Raw genomic sequence first — 20,907 nt, forward strand, 5'->3', positions numbered from 1 at the left:
GTAGAGAAAAATTTATTCTCTTGATGTAAATAAAAACCTTGTTTGCAGATTGAGGAATTTGTTTGTGTTGAATTTCAGCATCAATTTCAATATTTTATAGTACATTTATCTACAGCTGGAGCATGACAGATTTGTGTATATTTATATGTTTGTGTACATAATACATATGTATACACACATACACAAGGATGCCCAAAGATATACATATACACAGTTTGAAAACTCATCATTATTGCTGGAGTATAAAAACATGCCTGATGCAGAAACTTGTCTCGAGTCTGTTAGCTTAGAGACTGCGTTCATCTGGCACTGTGGGCTCCTAGGAGAAAGAGGGAACTTCTTCTGTGTAGGAGCAGAATTCCATGAGATCTTGGCTGGAGGTGAACAGCTCATTTCCCTCCAGATCTCTCTCAAACCTTTCCCTGACACATTGCCTGACATTCCACCCTCTGTAGACCTGTACAGAAGATGTATTCCTTTTGCATCCCATCCCACAGGTAGAAATGGCAGCGGGGTATGCTGGGTTTGTTTAAACAGCCCCAAAAAAAGCCAGGAGTACAAACATGCAGCTGGTGTTAGTCCTATTGCTCTGGTCACTAGAGAAAGGTGCACAGGTATTCCCGGGATGAGCGTGGGGTGCAGGAGAATATATGGAACTCAGGGAAATCGTACTGAGCCTGACAAACAATTAACGATGGAGCAGATGGTGCCCCTGCAAAACATTCAATAATAAATGTGTGCGTGCGCCGGAATCAGTGACTCTAAGTAGGACAGCCTAAAAAGGTATGCCACTTATCCTGTGGGCAAGCAGGACTTTACAGTTCTTTTAATAATCCCTTTATCCTGCGATTTCTCCTGTGACCCTGATTTCCAAAGCAGGAGGTCAGCCTGGCCGGCCGAGTGCAGCCTCCCTCTAATTGAGGTCCGGCTCTGTCCCGCCTGAGCTGCCGTATCCCGGCCCTCGCGCCCGCGCTGGGCTGCAGCCCGGCCGCTCCTTTGTCACTGAGCATACCCGTGAAAATTAAATGAACATTTGGTGGTAGGCATGTTTGCAGAGAAGAAGGAAAATACTGTTATGTAAAGTGCCATCACATTTTGATACCGAGTGTAGAGGCATTCCTTGCACGAGGGAGGCGAGCGTGGATGCGTCCGCCCTGGTTCCTCCAGACAGTCCACAGTTCAATGTTATTACTTTTTCTTATGCAGAGATTTATTTTTCTTTTCAAAACCTAGTTCTAAATGTTAGAATTCTTGTTGTTGTTGTTGAAAAGGCCTGAATTTAAATTTTTTTTAACCATCTGCTCTTTTAAGATCCCCCTAGTGTAACCTTAGAAAAATGAAGAATACATCTTTAAATCTTGTTTTGTTTGAATGAATGGGTAGATAATCCTGATCAGATGTTTCTTTAGAGAATAACGTTCAAAACGATTATGGAACTTAGCTGTCCTGTCTGTTTCCTAGGTACAGTATTTTCATTTCAGTTGTGAAGTCATTAGGGGTCATCCAAGGTAACCGTTTATTAAAATAGTCTTCTTTTGTTTCAGATTTCCTGTTGAGATGCTTTAACATGTAAAAATCTCCCTGCTGATGTGTCATGTTAGCTTTCCTAACCTCTAGATAGAAACCACAAAGCAGCCTACATAGCTGTATGACTGGTTACCCACCTACATAAACAATAATTACTGCTAAGTGGGAAATTAGATGTCACATTTTAACTCTAAATGAAAGTAAAGTATTTGAGAATACTGTCATTAAATGCTTAAAGCTAATCGCAGTTCTCTCACTCTGTTTGTTTTGTAGGACATTTGGGCTTCCAGGACAGTTTTGTCACATCAGGTGTTTTCAGTGTGACTGAGCTAGTAAGAGTCTCACAAAGTAAGTATCGTTTTGTGGCCAGTTTATGTGGTTTCTGCAATTCAAGGTGTTTTTTTTTCCTTGATTCTTATTGTTCCCTTCCTCAATTCAGAAACAGCATCTTGAAAATTGGACTCTTTTCTCCCCTCTTCTTGCCAGTAGACAGCATTTTTGTGCCACTTCTTTTAATGGGTGAAAATAAAAAAGCAGAATTTTAAAGTAAGCTGATAAATAATTTGATTCTGCAAACTCGCATGTGCAAGTTGATAGGCTCTTCTGGCACCCAGCTGAAAATGGGCAGAGTGCAGATAAATGCATACAGAAATCAGCTTCCCATGGATCCCTGGGAGGATCCAAGGGCTGTATTATAACCAGACCTCTGGAAATTACCTGATCTGTGCACATAAGCCTGGAAATTTTCTGATGCTGTTTTTTCACATTGTGTTAATCCATGCCATGTGAACGTGTCTGTGTGTGTGATTCTTGGGGCTGTCCCAGTGCAGGGCCAGGAGTTGGACTTTGATGATTCATGTGGGTCCCTTCCAACTCACGATATTCTCTGAATTTGGGGTTTGTACACCTGCAAGTTGCTGAAGTCATTAATAGTGCCAACAACTGTGCCAGCTTCAGCCCTGATAATCTCACACATCCTGACTTCCCCAGGCCCACGTTTTCCATTAACTGCATGGAATTCTGTCTTCTAGAAGGATTTGGGTTTTGACCTTTAAAGAATGCTGATGCCCCCAGCATGAGTGACATGCTGTAGCATGATCATTACAGGCTTGTCAATACTCACTAACAACACTGAATTAAGAGTACCTGTCACCACCCTGTTCCATTGATCAAAGGTGCATTGATTGTATTTTCCTATGACATAATCCAAATAGTCCAAGGGAAGAGTATGGACAGGGTCTTGCAGAGACACTGCTGCTAAGCCAGGCCTGTAGGAACAAGTCTTTTAGGGATCTAAAAAATTCTTCCCTGGGAGGGTGGTGAGGCCCTGGCACAGAGCAGCTGTGACTGCCCCATCCCTGGAAGTGCCCAAGGCCAGGTTGGATGGGGCTCGGAGCTCCCTGGGACAGTGGAAGGTGTCCCTGCCCATAGCAGGGGGTGGGACTGGATTATCTTTAAGGTCCCTTCAAACCCAAACCAGTCTGTGATCTTTCTCCAGCTAGAGGGGAGCTATGGGATAACATCAGATGGTCACCAGTCACCACTGCTCCAGGTGAAACCCTCAACTACATGCCCCTTTAAAAACCTTAGGCTGTGCAACCAATCTCTTTAAATGATAAAAATGGTTCTTCTCTTAGATAGCAGAAATATTTATTTGTGTACTGGTTCTGGGCATGTAATTTAAGTCATTCTGGGGCTGGAATCTCTAACTGGCACAAACCTAGTAGAAAATCTGTGGTTTTGAGTCAGAACACAGAGTTTCTCCGAGGATTTTCCTGGTTTATTTCCTCTTTTAGAAAGACACTAGCTAGTAAATTGGCTTTACATTCAAAAATAGGATGGCACAAGGAGAGCATGATGAGTGGGATATACATGAGAGCTATATGCCCTGGAGAGAGGCAGAGAGAAAAATGTTGAAGCAAACATTTCTCCTGAGCTTCCTTCCCTGACAACTGGTGGGAATTTTGAGAGAAGGGCAAAGTTAAGAGGACTCAGAAGTCAAGAGGAGCTGCTGAGTGCTCAGCACATTTGCAAATCAGTTCACTTGCTGAAGTGCTTAAGCAGAGGCTTTGGCATCCAACTGGCTGTCCAGAGAGCACAGACTGGCTGGTACCTGCAGCCAGGGTGGACAAACCCAGGCTGTCACCAGGATCTGAACGTCTCCGTGTTATGTCACTTCATTTCAGTGTGACAGCGTGAGGCTTTTGAAGCCCGAAGGATTCACCCTCCCCCTCTGCAAGGCATCCCACTTCACCACAATCTTATCTTGGCTGTAGGAGCCCTGCACAGCAGAGCTGCCTCTGGACTCTGTCAGCCGTGCTCCATGTGTGCACTTTTCCTAGGAAAGTGCCCCACTCCTGGCTGGAGCCTTCCCAGCCTCCCCCAGAGCTTGGCACTGACCTCATGAGCATCGTGTTTCAAGCTTATTAATTTTCCCTGATATTTTATTGTAACTAAACTGAAACACTGGGTATCAGAAATCCTAGCACTCAGCATGTTTTGCAAATTATGAGCTGTGTCTGAGATGTTCCCTCTGCTTGCAGTTGACGTGCACCACCTTCAAGGATGGGGCACCTGCACGCAGAAAGAGCATGGACTTCATTAGAAATAAGAAAGAAGGTGTTGGTGGGAAAAATATAAAGATTCAGCTTTTATCTGTTCCAGACACGGGGGTTTGCACTGTTTTTCATGGGCTCTTTAATAATCCTGGGAGGTCAAGACCTCCGTTTTATATCCTGTCTACAAGCCAGCACCTCTACCAAAAATAGTGTCCCCAAAGCATATCGGGATATCACTTCAAAACTGACTCAGAGGGAAGAGTGCCAGCAACTGATTTAGCTATGCTGCTTTTGATAGCACCCTGGATTTTCCTTGGAGATGCCCCAGACATGTACTGACCAGCCTTAACCTTGTTTACTTTATGAGGTCTGAGAAGCCCACAGCCTGACATGCCCTGGCTACCCAGTAGGATATGTTTAGTGTCAAGTCTAGCAGCATATTCCCAGAAAACTCAGTATTAATTCACATGCTCATATTCAAAGAATTATTTAACATAACAGAGCAGCAAGGTAATTGCTGCATGTTTGCCTAAATTGGTAGGCAAAGTCTTTTAAAGTTAATATAACCCTCTCTGGGTTGTCTGCGTGTTCCTGTGTCCTGATTTGAGACCAGTCCTCTTTCCAAAAAGGTCATCTTTATCTATGCCTACTGTTACTTTATTTTCAATGCTTGCTTTGGGTAATACAATGATAGAAATACGTGATTTCCCCCAAATTTTAACTGGGAGTGGCCCGTTGTCTCAAATAATTCTTACAAAATATTGTGGGTAGCAATTATGTGCCAGGTTTATATAGTAAAGTTCCCAGAGGTCCACATGAGAAGGAGTCTCAAGTAAGAGGCAGTTGTCTCCGTCATGCAAATTTGGGGAATGAATTAATCAAGTGAAAGGTCAGCTGTTACTGTTATCTATCTTGCCTATCAGTGCTGATCATCACACTTTCTGTCAGCTATTGAACAAGTCTAGACTGTGTTGGTAACAGAAACTTGCTTTCTTCAGTCCTATAGATGCAGATTTTCTTTCGAAATGCTGCCCAGCTGCTGAGTCTTGCAGAGCCTAGTAAAACAGAGAAAAGAGATCATAGATGTGCATCTGAGAAAACAAAGACTCCTCTCCAACCCATCTGATGTGGGTGTTGCAGCTCATGCTGTCAGTTCTCCTCCATTATTAGCAGGCAGAGGGTGTGAGCTCCTCTCTAAGTGTTGTCTGTCACCCCAGATACTGGGGAGACCCTTCCAGATAACAGAGGCTTCATTCTTCCCTCTCTGGAGAGGTCTGTGCTGACAACAAAAGGCTCAGAGGCAGAAGCGTCAGAGATGGACAGGTTTGGGAACTGACAGCCAGCTGTTGGCCAAGTGAAACCTCCTCCTTTTCTCCCCTTGTTAGGAAAATATTCCACAGGCTGTGGGCAGCTATCACAGGGCACTGGAGAAGACCCTCTGCAGAAGGTGCTGGCAGAGGGGTGGCCGTGGTGCCAAGTGTCCCCTTCCCTTGGCAAGGGCTGGGTGATCATGGCAGGCTGGAGCAGGGAGAAAGGCATGGGGAATGCATTCCCCTCCTGGCTTTGAGTCTGCGCCATGTGCTCTTGTGCAGAGAGAGCTGCTGGGAAGATCTCCTCCCTTGGAGGTCCTTCAAGCAGCCAGATAAACTGCACTGCCCAGGATGTGAAGAAAGATTTAGGATTTATGAACATTCGCTAGAGCCAAATCAAACATATTTGTTTGGTGGTGTGTTATTTGTCAAAATGACATCATTCTTCGTGCTGATAAACAAGGGATTTCTGACTGCACCCTGGCCTGAAAATGCCACACGTTGGGTTCGACGTGTGCTGTGTGCAGGGAGGAGCTGCCAGGAGCAGTGGGGGCACTTCTGATCCTTCTGATGAGCCTGTGGCACCACAAGCACACAAACTTCCTCACTGCTCCTGTGTACACACGGAAATGGTCCAGCTAATTATCCCTGAAACATTTAGACTAATTCCACAGGTGCTTCTGTGGGCAGGACGTTTTGGGAAGCTCAGGATCCTGCCACACTGATGGAGCAGGTGCCAGGCTTGGGGATGGAGCTTTGGGGATGGAGGCAGGGGCTGAAGTGTCCTTGCCATGAGGGCAAGGGCTGGGAATGAGAGGGATTGCCAGCACTCCGGGCACGGAGCGCGGATGCGACTGAGGAAACGCAGCCTCCTCACGCCTCTCATCCAGCCCAAACAGACCGCAGGGAAAGTGAATCCCAGCACGTGCAAGGCAAGGTGTGGGACACCCTGGCTCTTGTGGAGGGGCTGGGCTGGCCAGTGCATGCCTTCTTGTAGCCCAGGAGAGCAGGAGAGGCTGTTCCCCTCCTCACAGAGCGCGTGTGTGCGAGCCGGGGTGTGACAGAGCTGCTCTCTCGGAACTGCAGCCGGTATGTTTTCTGCTATACTAAGCACTACAGTAGTGAAGGCAGTTAAAGTCAGCAGCACGAAAATTAACGTTTAAAAAGATACTCTATATTCCTTAGCAAAGCACTGCTATCCAAAACTCTCTGTGTGGGCTTGGGTATGAGAGGGAGAAAAAAAGATTATAATAAAAAATAGACTGCAGGCATAGAGTGAACAGTTGCCGTGACCTTGCCTTTTGTATGCCATTACACAATTCAATGGCAGTCCACTCAAACCTTGCTCTCGATCAATATCCTATTAAAGCAGCACAAAAAGTCTCTATAAACTTAGTGGTTAGCTATGTTTATAAATGGAACTCAGCATAATTAGATGGTCAATAGCAGGCTGTATTTGTAATTTTAAAATGAACATCACACATTTCATATCTGTTGTATTCGGTGAAACCTCTTTGAATCTAATGATACAGTGTGGAGGAAACAAAGGCCTTGCAAAAAAAAAAAAAACCACCCAGCTCCCCTTTCCTCCCAGCAGCAGCAGCAGCACAGTGTGTTTCCCTTTGTTTATGGAGTCACAACACAGGAAAAAGTTTATTAGTCAAATGTCATGTTTCTCCCATTTAACCCTAAACACATTATCACTTCACTGCAGTGTTACACGTGTAATGATCTTGGTCACATCCCAGCCCCTCTGTTAAAATAAATACATACAAATGGGAAAAAAAGGGAGGCTAAATATTAACGTGGCTTAAAGAAAGTGTTCTATTCCAACGGAGACAAATGCCAGCCTGGCTGGTTTTATTTAGTGGGTTTCCTGTTCTGTAATTCAGTAATTTTTTCAAAATAAATATTGCAATTGGGTTAAGTCAGAGGGCTTTTTCTTAATTTCTCCATTATTTTTCTTGACATTTCGGGTGAGGCGTTGAGCTGGAGGGTGCAGGCTGGGAGCAGGGTGATGCTGCCCTGCATCCTGGGAGTAGAAAAGTGTCAGGCAGAGGCACCCACCTTCCTCCTCTTCCTCTTCCTCTTCCTCTTCCTCTTCCTCTTCCTCTTCCTCTTCCTCTTCCTCTTCCTCTTCCTCTTCCTCTTCCTCTTCCTCCTCCTTTTGGGCAAACCAGCTCCTCCTGCATCACCAAGCGTGTCCCAGCTGCACAGGGAATCTTCTGTGATGCCAGCAGCTGAAATGGGGGCTCCAGGCTGGTTGTGGAGAAAGAGAGATCCTTTCCTCTCACCTCCTTCCAGCTCAGAGCCCTGGGTCAGGTGGCATCTTGATGCCAGCACCAAGGTGGAGATTTCTTGTTTTGACTCACAGCCACAGTTTCTGACATCCTTTCCCGTTTGGAGGATGTTCCTGAGCTGCCAGGAGGTCACTCTGCTGCAGAGCATTTCTTACAAGAGGAATGGTGTGGTTTTGATGTTGTTGCCTGGAGTTTGTGAGGCTGCAGCTCCCCCCACGCTGCTCCGTGTGGGGCTGGAGCGTGTTCCTGGGGTGTAGGAACAGGGGTAGGGGAGTTGTGTGGTGGATTGTCATATGCTGCAATCAGGAGGTTTACTTTAGACAGAGTTTTTTAGTTTAGACAGAGTTTTTTAGTTTAGACAGAGTTTTGTCACAGTTTGCAACCCTTTGATCCCTTTGCTTACTCTGCAGAGATGCTGCCTTTGCTGGGAATCATAGAATCACAGATTGGTTTGGGTTGGATGAGACCTTGAAGCCCATCTCATTCCAGCAGGGACACCTTCCACTATCCTAGGTTGCTCAGCCCCCCATCCAGCCTGGCCTTGGACATTTCCAGGGATGAGGCAGCCATAACTCCAGCACGTTGTTGTGATTTATGGCAGTAAATGCAATAACTGCAAGCAGAGGTACAAATGGGCTTTGGTGGAAGACAGGCACTGTCAGGAAGGCAGGAGAAGGGATTTTGGAACAGCTCAGCCCTGTGCAACCTTTGCCACAGCACTTCTGGGGCCAGAGACCTTGAGCTGGTGGTTGTCAGGGTGGTGGCTCCTGTGCAAGGACTGCCACAGGGTTCAAGTACTGGCCCCCACAGCCCAGCCAGGCACTTCAACCTCTGCTGGTGTCTGTTAAAGGTGAGTTTTGCTCTTTAACCCTCTGGTTTCAAACTGGCATTTGAGTGTGGCAAGGTGGTTTGGCTGGTGACCAGCACAGCATCCTTCTTGTTTGCTACCCAGGCAGCAACCCCTGAGGGATCAGCCCTCCCTGCTTTGCACTGAGTTTACACAGCATTAGCAATACCTTGTTCCTACCCTACCCCTGCTGTGGACACACATTCCATTTTCCTATAGGGCCAACTCAAGAAATATCCAGGATTTGGGGAAAGGGCAATAAACACAGCACGGGAAAGAAAGAAAGGAAGCGTTCCCCACATACCAGTTTTTCTTCCTTATTTCCTTGGAATAAAATTGTTTCATAAATCTGACAATGTCCACAAAATTCATTATGCCTCAGAAAGAAACAGTGTTTTAATTTAGTGCTTGCCTTTTTACGTTCCTGTTTGGAGAACTGTGTGCTTTAACCTGTTAAGTTTGGCTTTGGGAGGCAGAGGGTGCAGAGGAATTGCTCAGGAAAGGGTTTGCAGAGCACAAATCTGTTTGGCAAGGAAGTTGCTGAAAACTGTGGAGTAGATGCTGCAGAGAGTACCTTTATGATTGATTTCCATTCAAGTCAGACTGACTGCAGTGTGGTCATTTTTCTAACCCATAACTGCACACACTGCAGCAGTCTGCTATCTGCAGGGTGTCTGAATTATAGTAGTCCATGTCCCTGTTACCTTTTACACAAATTACTTACACCGGTTTCTTTTTCCATGCAAATTCATCAGTTTTACAGCCTCTTGTAGCTGCTGTCAGGAAACTGTTGCAGAAAGCACAAATTGATAAAACGAGTTAATTTTACTGGGCTTAATTTTTCTTTCCCTCAGTTAACACAGCCTCTCATATACCCAGTGTGCAGGAAGCATATGATGGTTAAGAGAAGATAACAAAGGATTTGAGTGTTCTTGTCATAAATTACTTCCCAACTTAATTCCTTTTAATGATCATTCCAGATTTTCTCAAGTTTTAATGGCGTTGTGCATTTTCCGTCCCCGGCTTTTAAAAGTCCGTGGCTATCCAGGCTGTTCCCTTTCTGTCTCAATGACGTTCTTAAAAGATCCTTGCCAAACAACAACTAATTGTCTTGTGGGGATGATGAGGCAGCTGCAAAGCTACATTATTCCTCTGTCAAATCTGACATTGTGAGCTCCTTAAGACTTGGGGTGAAATACTGGCCCCGTTACAGTCAGTGGCAGCACTCCCAGCCCAGACATGTTAGCTGGGTGATAGGAGCTATCCTGTCTTCATTTCCTCACTCCTTCCCCGTTGGACTGAAAGATTTTTTCATGTTTGAAAATGGGCCAGATTCTCAGACCAAAGATTAAACTTGGCTCGGCATCCCTGTGTGGCACTGAGACTGCTTCGCCTTTGTGGCTGTGAATCAGAGTTCTCAGACAATACAGCCCAGGCCAAGCTGGTGCATTTTATTGTGCAGGACATCCTTTTTCAGATGGCTCTGAAATGTAGGAGAAAATCATGATCTGTAATTGTCAGCCCCCGAAGTTGTATTGTCCTGTAAATAGCACTGGAACAGCCACAGTGGACATGGTACCATTTGCTGTATTAGTGGCACTTCGGCACGAAATCCATTCTCTGCTGGTTTCAACATTAAGCTGCTCTGTTCCTTGTCTGTTCCCAGAAGAACACAGCCCATGGAGTTCATGGCTTGTGCCTGCAAATTTCAGGGAGTGTAGAAATCCATGAGGTTTTCCAAAACCAAAGCTCCAGGACAGGGAAATTGCAGGGATTCATATCCCTTGCAATAAAAATTTCAGTACTGGATAAGGTGATGGGGTGAAGAGTGGAAGCCCACTGCTGGGTAAAACTTTCGGGGAGTCGTATGTCTCTAGCTCTGATTTAGCTGGAGGAGAGCAGAGGAAAAGCTCGGATGCTCTTAGGCAGAAAAGAGCTCAAGTTTCTCACCTGCTTTTTTAACCTCTGTGCTTGTGGCTGTGCATCACATGTACCCCAGAGGTCCTGAGGTGTGTATTTCTCTGCCTATGCTGCTTACAGATCATGCCAAGCACTCTACAGGGATGATGCAGCCTATCTGTAACCATGCCAATAGAGACAACGTGGTCCTAAAAGCAACAAGTTTCATTAAATGTTGGAAAGTCATTAATAGAAAAGCAGCGCTTAGAGAAAGTCATGCCATAGTTGTTTAATTTTAAAAAATAATGATAATATCTTTGGAGGAACGTAAGAGACAGTCTATGTCATGGAACATTGTATTCTTGATAAAATTTCCATCTTCTTGATTGCAATGCCAGGAACTATTAGCATTTCCTAATTTCCACATCCCACCTGTTCCCATTGTGAAACTAAACACACTCAGGAGGAAGAAGAAAGTGATTTTGAAGTGCAATTCATGCCATATTCACATGACTTACTGACTGCAATCTCTTTTGTTTCCCCAGCACCAATAGCTGCAGGAACAGGCCCTAATTTCTCCCTCTCAGATTTGGAAAGTTCTTCATACTACAGCATGAGCCCAGGAGCGATGAGGAGGTCTTTACCTAGCACATCCTCTACCAGGTAATTTAATCTCTGCCTACTACCAGGTTCCTTGGAAACCCAGGCCAGCATCATTACTCATCTGGGAAAGTAACCATTAAATTCTCTGACAAGCTGTTTGGGGGCCTCACAATGTGGAGCTGTTTCAGATTCACAGAGCTGAATGTTCAGCTGGATTGCAGTAAAGTTCTTTCAGTGTGTACAAGTCCCAAAGGAAAACTGCTGCATGGACTCGTGCAGCTCCTGGTTGTATCTGGGTGTATCAGGAGAAGTTCCACTGGAATTGTTGAGTTTCACCTTGTGGCAGAAGAGAATTTGGAGCATAATGAGATGTGAGGAAAGTCTTAAGATAGACTTGCATATACTCTTTATTGTAAAAAGAGTTACCTGTGAGACTAAGACTGTTTTAGGACCTTGGTCTATAAAGCATTTAGTTTTCATAAAGCATTTGTGACTCAGCCTTTGGTAAACTGAATTACTAATGCAGATGACTGCCCCATCTGATTTTGATTTCAGCTTAGATGCCAACTATCAAACAAGGATATTTTTTATTTTTTACCTTTCACTTTAATCATCCATGAGATTAGATTTATAAACAAGCTCAGTCACTCGAGTAGTCTTGAACACTATTAAGGAACCAGATTGATTTTTTTTTCCCCCACAGCCAAAATAGATCACTTATTTCAAAGACATGACAAGAAAGTCTAACTCCAGCCCAACGCTCTTTTACATTTTTATCTCAGCCTGCAGTGCCACCAGCTTTGCAGTGAGCAAGTGCACGTGTGAAAAATCTCTGTAGTTTGAATAAAGCTGTTGTTTTTATTTAAAAAATAATAATCTTTAACGAGAGGCTCTTAGCAGTAACTTCTTACAGTTTGCAGTGATTGGAAGAACATTCTGTCTTGCACTTAGTGTGCACATTATGAAGCTCGGTGACTACAATTCCCATTACACATCAGTTAAAAACTTTGTGCTGTTTCTTTCTTGCCTGTAAACTGTGTAGCCTACAGCACTCATCATTAGCACCATTCTCAGGTAGAATTTACTGGTGACTCCAGAAGCAAAAGTGAGGTTATTAATGTTACTTAAGAGCTCAGTAGTTGCTCTTCTATTCTTCTGCAAATAGCTACCACTGATAAGGAGCTAATTATAAACAGCATGGGTAGTTAATAACTTGGTAATATGTTTGTTTTCCTCTCATTAGGCTGTTCCCAGTCAGAAAAAAAAAAAAAAATTCTTTAAATACACAGACTCAGCAGAATTATCAGGCGGTAATTATATTGTATGCACACAATTTCCCCTATTGACACATAACAATTCTCTGAATTAAGGAATGGCCAAACCTGCATTCCACACATACCATAAGACTTATTCTTCCTGTTTCTCACCAACTGGCTTTGCACACCCGCCAGCTCCTACCTGTGCAGAGCTTCGGGTCGGGAGGCTGCAAGCTCTAAACCAATAGGAATTGCAGTGGAAGATTTTATGTCTGTTAAATGTGTTCCCCCTACACAGAGGAGCCTGTTCTTGAATGCCTCAGGTCTTAATAGAATACAGATTTGGGGGGGGAAGTGAGCTGGCCCAGCCTTGGAAAAGTACTTAGAAGAGAAATTCTCAGTGAGATCCCCACGCAGTCTGTACAACTCATTATGGAAAACAGAGCCAAGCTGAGTGTCTTTGGCTCTGGGATCCTCTCCCTGCAGAACTGCCGGAGCCAGTGGCCACCAGAGACCACTGAAAGGGCTCTTCTGTGTCCTGAGCCTCTGGTGAGGGAGGTGTGATCTATCACAGGGGGATTCTTTAATGCTGACACTGGCCAGAGATACCCATTGGGGGCTTTCTGTGCTTGCTGGCACAGCTGCAGAGTCAAATGCTTCTTGTTGTAGGATAACGTGAACATTTGAACCAGGAATGGATTCTTCCATCATTCCCTTTCCTATGTTTCTTCTTATGGGACTGAGGTCTGGGCTAATTGAAAAGATTGAAAATAAAAGTTTGAACTGATAAACAATTGGCTTTCAGAATTAGCCGTGAAAAAATCTGGCGGTGAAAATAAGTCTCGTGTGTCATAACCGTATTCATTCAAACGGCGAGAATCACACAATGCCAATTAAATTCTTGCCTTTTTATTGACCTCTGTGTGCTTTGAAAAACGTCCTACTTTTGGATCTGTGAAAGCCTAAATGTCAGACTAACTTCTGGTCAGACTGGTGCGTGCTTAGGGATTTGGCCTGTGAAAGGTTGTTCTGTAGCTCACCAAAGCGCCCAAAATCTGTTCTACCTTCCCTAACCCGGTTATTCTCAAGCATGCCCCAACAGCAGCACCTTGGTTTCTTTTCTATGCCTTCATGATGTGCTTTTGCATTCTCAGCTCCACAAAACGTCTCAAGTCTGTGGAGGATGAGATGGACAGCCCTGGTGAGGAGCCGTTCTACACAAGCCAAGGGCGCTCTCCGGGCAGCGGCAGCCAGTCCAGCGGATGGCATGAAGTGGAGCCAGGTAAGCCCCGGCTCCCAGAGCCCCAGAACATCATCTCCACTTGCTCTGTTTTGTTATCAGAATTTCTGTGTTAGAGAGGTGACCAGTCCTAGACATCTCGTCACTTCCGAGAAACGGTCTATGAAAATATGGTAGTGGTTTTATTGCTCCTGCAGCTGTGAATGTTTCTGTAGTGTGTCACTTCTGTGTTTTGGCCAAATATCTGAAGTATTTAAATAATGCAGCAGAAGATAGGCGGTCTTTTTCTGTCAAAATGTCCAGATTCAGTTCTGGGATAGCTTTTTCTAGCAAAAAGCAGTACCTGTCTGGGCTGTGCTCCATCAGTTATGCTGCTTAAATAAATATCCCTAAACTTATATAAGGTAGAAGGACTTTTCAAGCATTATACAACACTTGAGATCACTTAGTAATGACTTTTAAGAGACTTACAGAAGGAGTTGTTTTATTAATCTGTAATGCTGTGAAGTGTGATTGGAGGCTTCATATCAAAATAGATATCACTGGGTGTTACACTTCAGAATGTTGAGGAAGCAGCTCTTTGGCCTCTTCTCAGTTAATTTTTGTGTGTGATCTTTCCTGTTGATCATTTTTTTTGGGTTATGTTATGTTACATACTTAACTGTCCATTGATCACTTATCCTGAGATCATCTGGGTGCTTAATACTATTGGAAATATTTTTCTGGGTCAGTGCTATGTGCATAGGTGAAGTTAATGTCTCAGTGTTGCTTACAGCTAAATAATTGAGTATTTATTGCCAATAAAAATAACAGAACTCTTATTTGTTAGAAGAAGGCAAGCAGTGCCTCCCAGGGTTTGAGAAGGTCCTCTAAAAGTGTCAAGCATCTTTTGCAATACGTATTTTTGGTCTTTCTTGTTTGTCTGGATTTAAAATAGTATGGTTTTCGTTTGTTTGGAAAAAAACACATGCTTGTCCAGGGCACTGTGTATAATGAACTGTACAGCACAGAAAAGTAAATTCGACCTGCACAGCATTAAAATCAGTTCTGTGGGCACTTGGCCAGCCACCTATATCCTTCATCATGTAGGAAACATACCCACAGCTTTCTCTGGAGACCCTGTCAAACAGCTGTCCTTTACAGCATGCCCAGAAAGTCACCAAATTTGGGCTATTCCAGACTGGGAGGAGACTGATTCCTGTGCCTGGGAGCCCTTGGAGGATCCCCTGCCAGCTGCCCTCTCTCCTCTAATGAGGAGGAGCCAGCTTGTGGGCCCTTATTGACTGCAGATGTGGCACTTTGGCAGGAGGAGCGGGTGGACCTGCAGGCAGACAAGTGCCAGGCTCCCCGTGACTGCCTTGCCACCGCCGTCCCCAGGGCTCTGGTGTTTGCACTGAGGAGTCCTGCTCCACGGGCACCAGGGGCTGTTCTCTCCATCAGCTCCAGGCTCCAGATGATGTAAGGCAGAGCTTCACCTTGTACTAAACCTCTGCTCACGGAGCGGCAAAAACGCGGACAAAAGCTCAGCGCCCACTGGAAGGGAGAGATCACAACCTGCTCTGCAGACACAGATGGCTAAAAACTGATGGGGTCACTGCTTCTGCATCCCTGTCAGGCTGGGGGACAGCTCCCCCCAAAGTTTGGGGTACTCGTTGATGACAAATGTTCTCCATTTGTGCAGCAGCCAGAGGTTGGCTATTAATTCTGCTGTCACTTCTGGTGGTTTTCCCCACATGTGGTCATTACCTCTGGCTCATCCAAGTCCTGGCTTGATGGTGGCACTGAGCTGCTGAGCTGGGCAAGGGAAGTACCCAAAGCCTTACACCTCTAAAGCACCTCTGCTGCTCTTGGCACCACTGGGTGCCCATCATGAGGAAGCACAGCTGCCTATGTCAAACTTCCTGAGGTGCTCAGAAAGGCAAGAACAAGTCAGACAAGAGAAGGTTCTTCCTTCCTCATGACCTTCCTCATTTAGCACAGAAAAATCCCAGATTCTGCTTAGTCTTGCCTGTAAAATGGCAGAAAATCACCTTGCAGCATCAGGGACTGTAGCCAGGTACCAACTAGATATAGCTCAGATTCACCAAGCCATCTATCACTGTCACAGCTGTGAAGAAAAAGAGCTTTATCCTGCCCACGTGGCATGCACTTCCAAGCCATCCTTGTGCTATATCCACGCAGCCCCACCCCAGTGCTTCTGCCATGGCTTTCCAGCAGCCTGTCCTCTGAATTCATTGTCTCAGCTTCTCCGTAAAACAGGGTCACTGCAAGAGCACGGCTGACAGAGGGATTACCTGAAGAGCCACAGCTCATCAGTGGTGAAGGACAAAACAGTGCTGAATGTCCTTCCCTGCCAGGGCAGCAGTGGTGTGTCACTGGCACGAGGTGCTCCCCCGAGGGACACGTCCTGCTGTGGTCTGTGCACAGACATCACACCTGGGTCTCACACTAACATGTGCCCTTTTGTGTTTGACGTGGGGGTTTCGCCTCCAGAAGTGTAAAATGTTTGAGTGGGGCATCTGCCTAGAAAATGAATTGGTCACCTGAAAGCTGTACAAGTGATGGTAACATCCCATTTTAGCTGTGGGCTTTTCACAGCATTCCTCTCTGAGAGGGAGCTTTGGAGCCTGGACCAGTTTCAGATCCATCCTTTCCGATGTCTTTATTTCCAGAGAAAGGCCTTGCCGCTTATTTAATCTACAATCAAAATGGTGGCACAGATTTTAGCACACAATAATCTCTGAGCTTCAGTGTTTTGTTTTCTTCTCAGTGAAGTTCGCAGTAAAAGTTTAAAGACTAAACCCATCTTTTTGTTTGACTTGGCATTTCTTCCCTGCAGCTCATTTTGTGCTGTGTGGGACAACACAGGTATCAGCAGTGCAGAATGATGCTGTTTCAGAAGACAGGCTGAAGTTATATCCTGTGCTGGCAGAGTAGTGCAAGCCAGGTTTCCAAACTCCATAATTAAACCCTGTCCTTTGGGTTACTGGCCAAACAACGGGAGGAGGAAATCAGACCAAGGAAAGGAAGCTTAGACTTGTCTGTGGGATGGCTGCTCTGGCTGGGAAGGAAAGTTCAGAGAGGAGCCAGCAGCCAACCTCCCAGCCCAGTAGGATCCACACCAAAGATAATAATACATCCTTTGCCTTTATTGCCTTTGAGTAGATTGCTTCCTCACAGGAGATTTAGATTTATGCAGAGATAGCTTCTTGGCCTATATGCCTTGACAGGTTTATGGGAGTGAGAGGATGAGTATTCCGTCTCTGTGTGTTGCATCTGCTTAATTTTGAGGTGTGCACATGAGAAAGAGGGGAGACTCAAACCCTGGAGCAGGTGTGAAGCACACGTGTGCTCGTGGCACGAGCACTGGGAGAAGGTGGTAGTGAAAGGTGTGGCCTGGGACAGTGCAGGGAAATCAGGTCTGTGTGAGAGGGAGATGGGAGAAATGCACTTCAAAGAGAGCAAAAGGTACAAGAGAAAGGGAAAATGAGAAGACAGCTTTAGACCATACAGGAGGGAAAAAGAACAAATGCCAGGAAAACAAAGATTTGACTTCCTAGAAAGGAAATATGAAATGGAATATGTGAGCTCCTCTTAGAGAGAGAGAGCACTCCAAGGCAGAGGGTTATTTACCGCCAGCCGTGAGTAGTCGCTCTACATCTGTCTCCATTTTTTTCTCTTGAACAAATTCCCTTTTTGGATACTTTCTTCCTGCTTTGCTTCCCTGTGATTGCCCCTGTAAGTGGTCTTTGGAGGGCAGGCTGTATGCTCAGAACATATGTGCAAACTGGCAGGAGAACAGAAGAGGACAAAACCACTCTGTGTGCTATTTAGATTAGGCAGTGGATGCTTCCCCCGTGCCTACTCCCGGGGTCCCCGCTGTGTGCAGGATACAGGCTGCACCTATTGTCCATCCACAGCCCTTCCTCTGAGCTTTTACTCACTCTGCTGAGGCACCCTGATGTCTGTCTCATGTGGAGACTTTGCTGGGTGTAGATCCTCCATGCTTCACCCACCTGGGTGTAGATCCTCGGTGCTTCACCCCTCAGCAGCACGACCTTCCCATTCGTGGCATATCAGAGTTGTAGTGATGAGCAAAGGACTCAGCCTTGTGTTCTTTAGACCCAGATACTTCCTGTGACCAAGGGTGCAGCACTCTCCTTGTACGTCAGACGTGACAGCCAAAGCAAACCCCAGCATTAATCCCATGTTCCTTGTACTGCACTCCTTGAGGCTCACATCCATTTACCTGCACTCGAAAGCTCCTGGGGAGCTCTCCGACCTAAAAAGGCTGGAGTCTGCCAGAAAAGATGAATTTCCTTTCACAACAGGAAGGCTTAGGAAGTAAAACAAAGCAGACATGTAGTAAATTACTTCTGCTTTTCAAATACCTTTTGCGGTATCCTCCTTACCATTACTTTATCTCAGCACTTTCAGTACATAACTCTTGTTAACTGAGAAGAAGGGCAAGAGAGGATAAAGATGATGTTAGTAAGAAAATAAGGCAGCATCACACTGGCTTTGAACTCCTGCACAAAGCTGGCCCGTGTTCAGTTCTGTGGCAGCTCTGCTTGTAATGGGGGTAAGCCATAATTACAGGTATACGTTTTTTAATTCCATAATAAGCAAAGATTGAGTTAATGTATATCTGTATTCCACTTATGCATTTTTTTAATGCGTTCTCTTGATCCAGTCCAGGAGTAATGTTCGCATTGTGCTCCATCAGTCATTTTGTGAAGCATGTGGATGGAATTTGCCAAGTCTGCTTCCATTGTGTTTCTACAGCGTGGCACGGAAAGAAATGTTTAAGATGCAAATTCAGAGTACCTTATTGGTTTCTTTTCTTAGATCTTCCACTTGTTTCTTTACTGATATCTTCTACCTGTATTCTTAGATCTTCTACTTGTATTTCCACATGGTAGTTTAGTCCCTAGAGGACAGTAATCCCAGGAAAGGTACATGTTTGTACTCCTTGCACTTCTTGAGGTATCTGAGGGCACAAACAGCTCTGCTTTGGTTGTGGTCTTGATCAACTTGGTTTGCAAAACAGCTGGAGCTCTGTGGTCCTTCTCCCACTGAAAGACTGGTGGGGCTGCTCATGTCTTGGTCATCCCCTTGCCCCAGCTCCACCCTGGATATTCCATTCCTGTCCCGCCATGCTGGGCCTTTGTGTGCCTTCACCTTGAAAACCCCAGGAACCAAATGAGACTTTCAGTGCAGAAACCTTAAGGAATTAATGATACTACTTGCACTGCATGGCTCACAGAAATATCCACAGCTCCAGGGGCTTAGGATGTTGATAGTTTTATATGAACCTGCAGAAAGCTCGAGAGCTCCCCGTTAGACCTCTGGACTCGTCTGTGGTGATAACAATGTCATTAAAGCTGGCCTCATGATTGCTCTTTAAACCACCTGGACTACTCCTGCTTGTTCCCATGCCACCATCTATGGGACCGTCTGAAAACAGTTTCTGAGGAATTTCTATGCAACTGAGGAGTTGAGATCTTATTTTGGAGTATTTCCCTTGCAGTGGCAGTGACCCCTAACTTAATGGTGCCGTGCCTCTCCCCATGGCTGGTTATGGAACAACCACATGCAGGCAACCAGTCCAAACTCTTGTTTCAATAATGCTTTTCTTAAATCTGGCATGGGCTTTCTCCTCAGCATGCAAGAAAACTTCTCCATATTTACTGAGGAACTTTTATTTATGCCATATGCATCAGAAAAGCTCATTCAGGCATAGTTCAGATGACCACAAGAGTATGTTTTCAATTTCTGTTTGAAATTATATCTTGGAAACTCAAGAGAAAGTGGTATAAGGGAGATCCTGGATCGTGTTCTTTATGCCCTAAGCACAGTTGTTGCCTGGCACTGCCTGGAAGATAAAATATGTGTGGTGTGTCCCAGCATCGGCGATGGAGAGTGTGTCTGATCTGTCCTCAGACAAAAGGTCTGTGGGCTCATCAAAGGCCTTGATGTCGTGCACTAACTCAGAGCCCAGAGAAGTTTTCAATGATTGTGCTGCGTTACTGCCAATGATTCAAGGGACTGACTGCAGAAAATATGATGAAAAGCAAGAGAGCCATGTATTATACAAAATAAGGAATAGAAAAATAATCCCTTTTCACTGGGAAAGCATTCAACTTCAGACCTGGAGCAGTCAATGTCAAGTAATTCTCTGGCACTACCTTTCAGTGGCTTGCTGCAGTGGGCAGTTTTCACTGGATCATAACTAGACACAGGAATTTCATGATCTTTATTGATTTCCCTGAGCTGAACTATTTGGATACTCGTAGGCCTACAGAAGAAAGACAAACCCTAGGTAACATCACTTTTCCCTAGACCGGAGGAGGTCCACATCCAGGATCCCTGCCAATTGTATTCACTCAGCATTTCCCAGATGTGACATTGAATTGCCGCCGGTTCTCAGCGTGTGAGGTCAGGGAGTCCCAGAGCTGTTCTGCCTGTACCTGCCTCGTGCAGCAGCTTCATTACACACCTCAGCACATCTCCCAGCAGGCACCGGTGCCATTTTTTCCTCCGTTGAACTTAATATCTTAAGACAGTGGGAACATTTCACACAGAATGGTTCAGGCTGGAAGGGACCACCGAGGGGTCATCTGGTCCTACCTCCCTGCTCAAGCAGGGTCATCCCAGAGCACATGGCACAGTCTTGAATATCTCCAGTGAGGGAGACTCCACACCCTCTCTGGGCAACCCGCTCAGGAAAGAAGCTGTTCCTCATGTTCAGGAGGAACTTCGTTCTTCAACACGGAATTAAACAAGGCCCCACGTGCATGCAGCTGCCTAAAAAGCTGACTCCAAGTGAACAGGTAGATGCTTGAAGTGAAATGTATGATGGGAACACACTTCAAGGAACTCCAGCAGCTGCAGGACACAGAGCTTTTCTTAAATGTCTTTTTTTTCATAGAGTCCATGTGTTGCCATATCCCTGCTCTCTGCATTACAGTATCCCATCAAAACACAAGCTGCCCAGTGGTTTTCAAGAACATAAGATTTTTCTTTTCTTCTAAGAGCAATAACACTTATCAACTTTTACTGAAATACCATATCAGCTCCTTGTCACTGGCAGTCTACAGTTCCTGCCGCTAAAAGTTTAATGCATTTACAGGAGCACTTAGGCATCAAGACTTTGATATCACAATCTGTTAGTCACAGGTGCTACATGATAGGTTTGTGTTAGCACATTATAGATCTTTTATCAGATACTGCACAAAATGTGTGTGTTTCTCTGCCAGGCAATCAGGATCAGGCTGCTGCATAGCTGATGAGTTACTCACCAATATAAGTTATTGTTTATTTTAAACAGAACTTTCCCAGAACTGCGCCTTAATGGGTAAGTTAAA

The 20,907-nt window shown here is 45.2% G+C and overlaps 1 protein-coding gene across 10 annotated transcripts in view; it reads left to right on the forward strand.

Moving 5' to 3' along the window:
- Positions 1-20,907, forward strand: part of NFIA (nuclear factor I A) — a 250,083-nt gene that overhangs the window by 157,961 nt on the left and 71,215 nt on the right. For all 10 annotated transcript variants that reach the window (XM_069023557.1, XM_069023548.1, XM_069023547.1 and 7 more), the window contains 3 exons: positions 1,801-1,875; positions 10,987-11,104; positions 13,455-13,582. In XM_069023557.1, the coding sequence (XP_068879658.1) occupies positions 1,801-1,875; positions 10,987-11,104; positions 13,455-13,582 (321 nt within the window). The remainder of the gene's footprint in view (positions 1-1,800; positions 1,876-10,986; positions 11,105-13,454; positions 13,583-20,907) is intronic.

The sequence above is a fragment of the Aphelocoma coerulescens genome, chromosome 8 (assembly GCF_041296385.1).
Source record: "Aphelocoma coerulescens isolate FSJ_1873_10779 chromosome 8, UR_Acoe_1.0, whole genome shotgun sequence".
Classification (NCBI taxonomy): domain Eukaryota; kingdom Metazoa; phylum Chordata; class Aves; order Passeriformes; family Corvidae; genus Aphelocoma; species Aphelocoma coerulescens.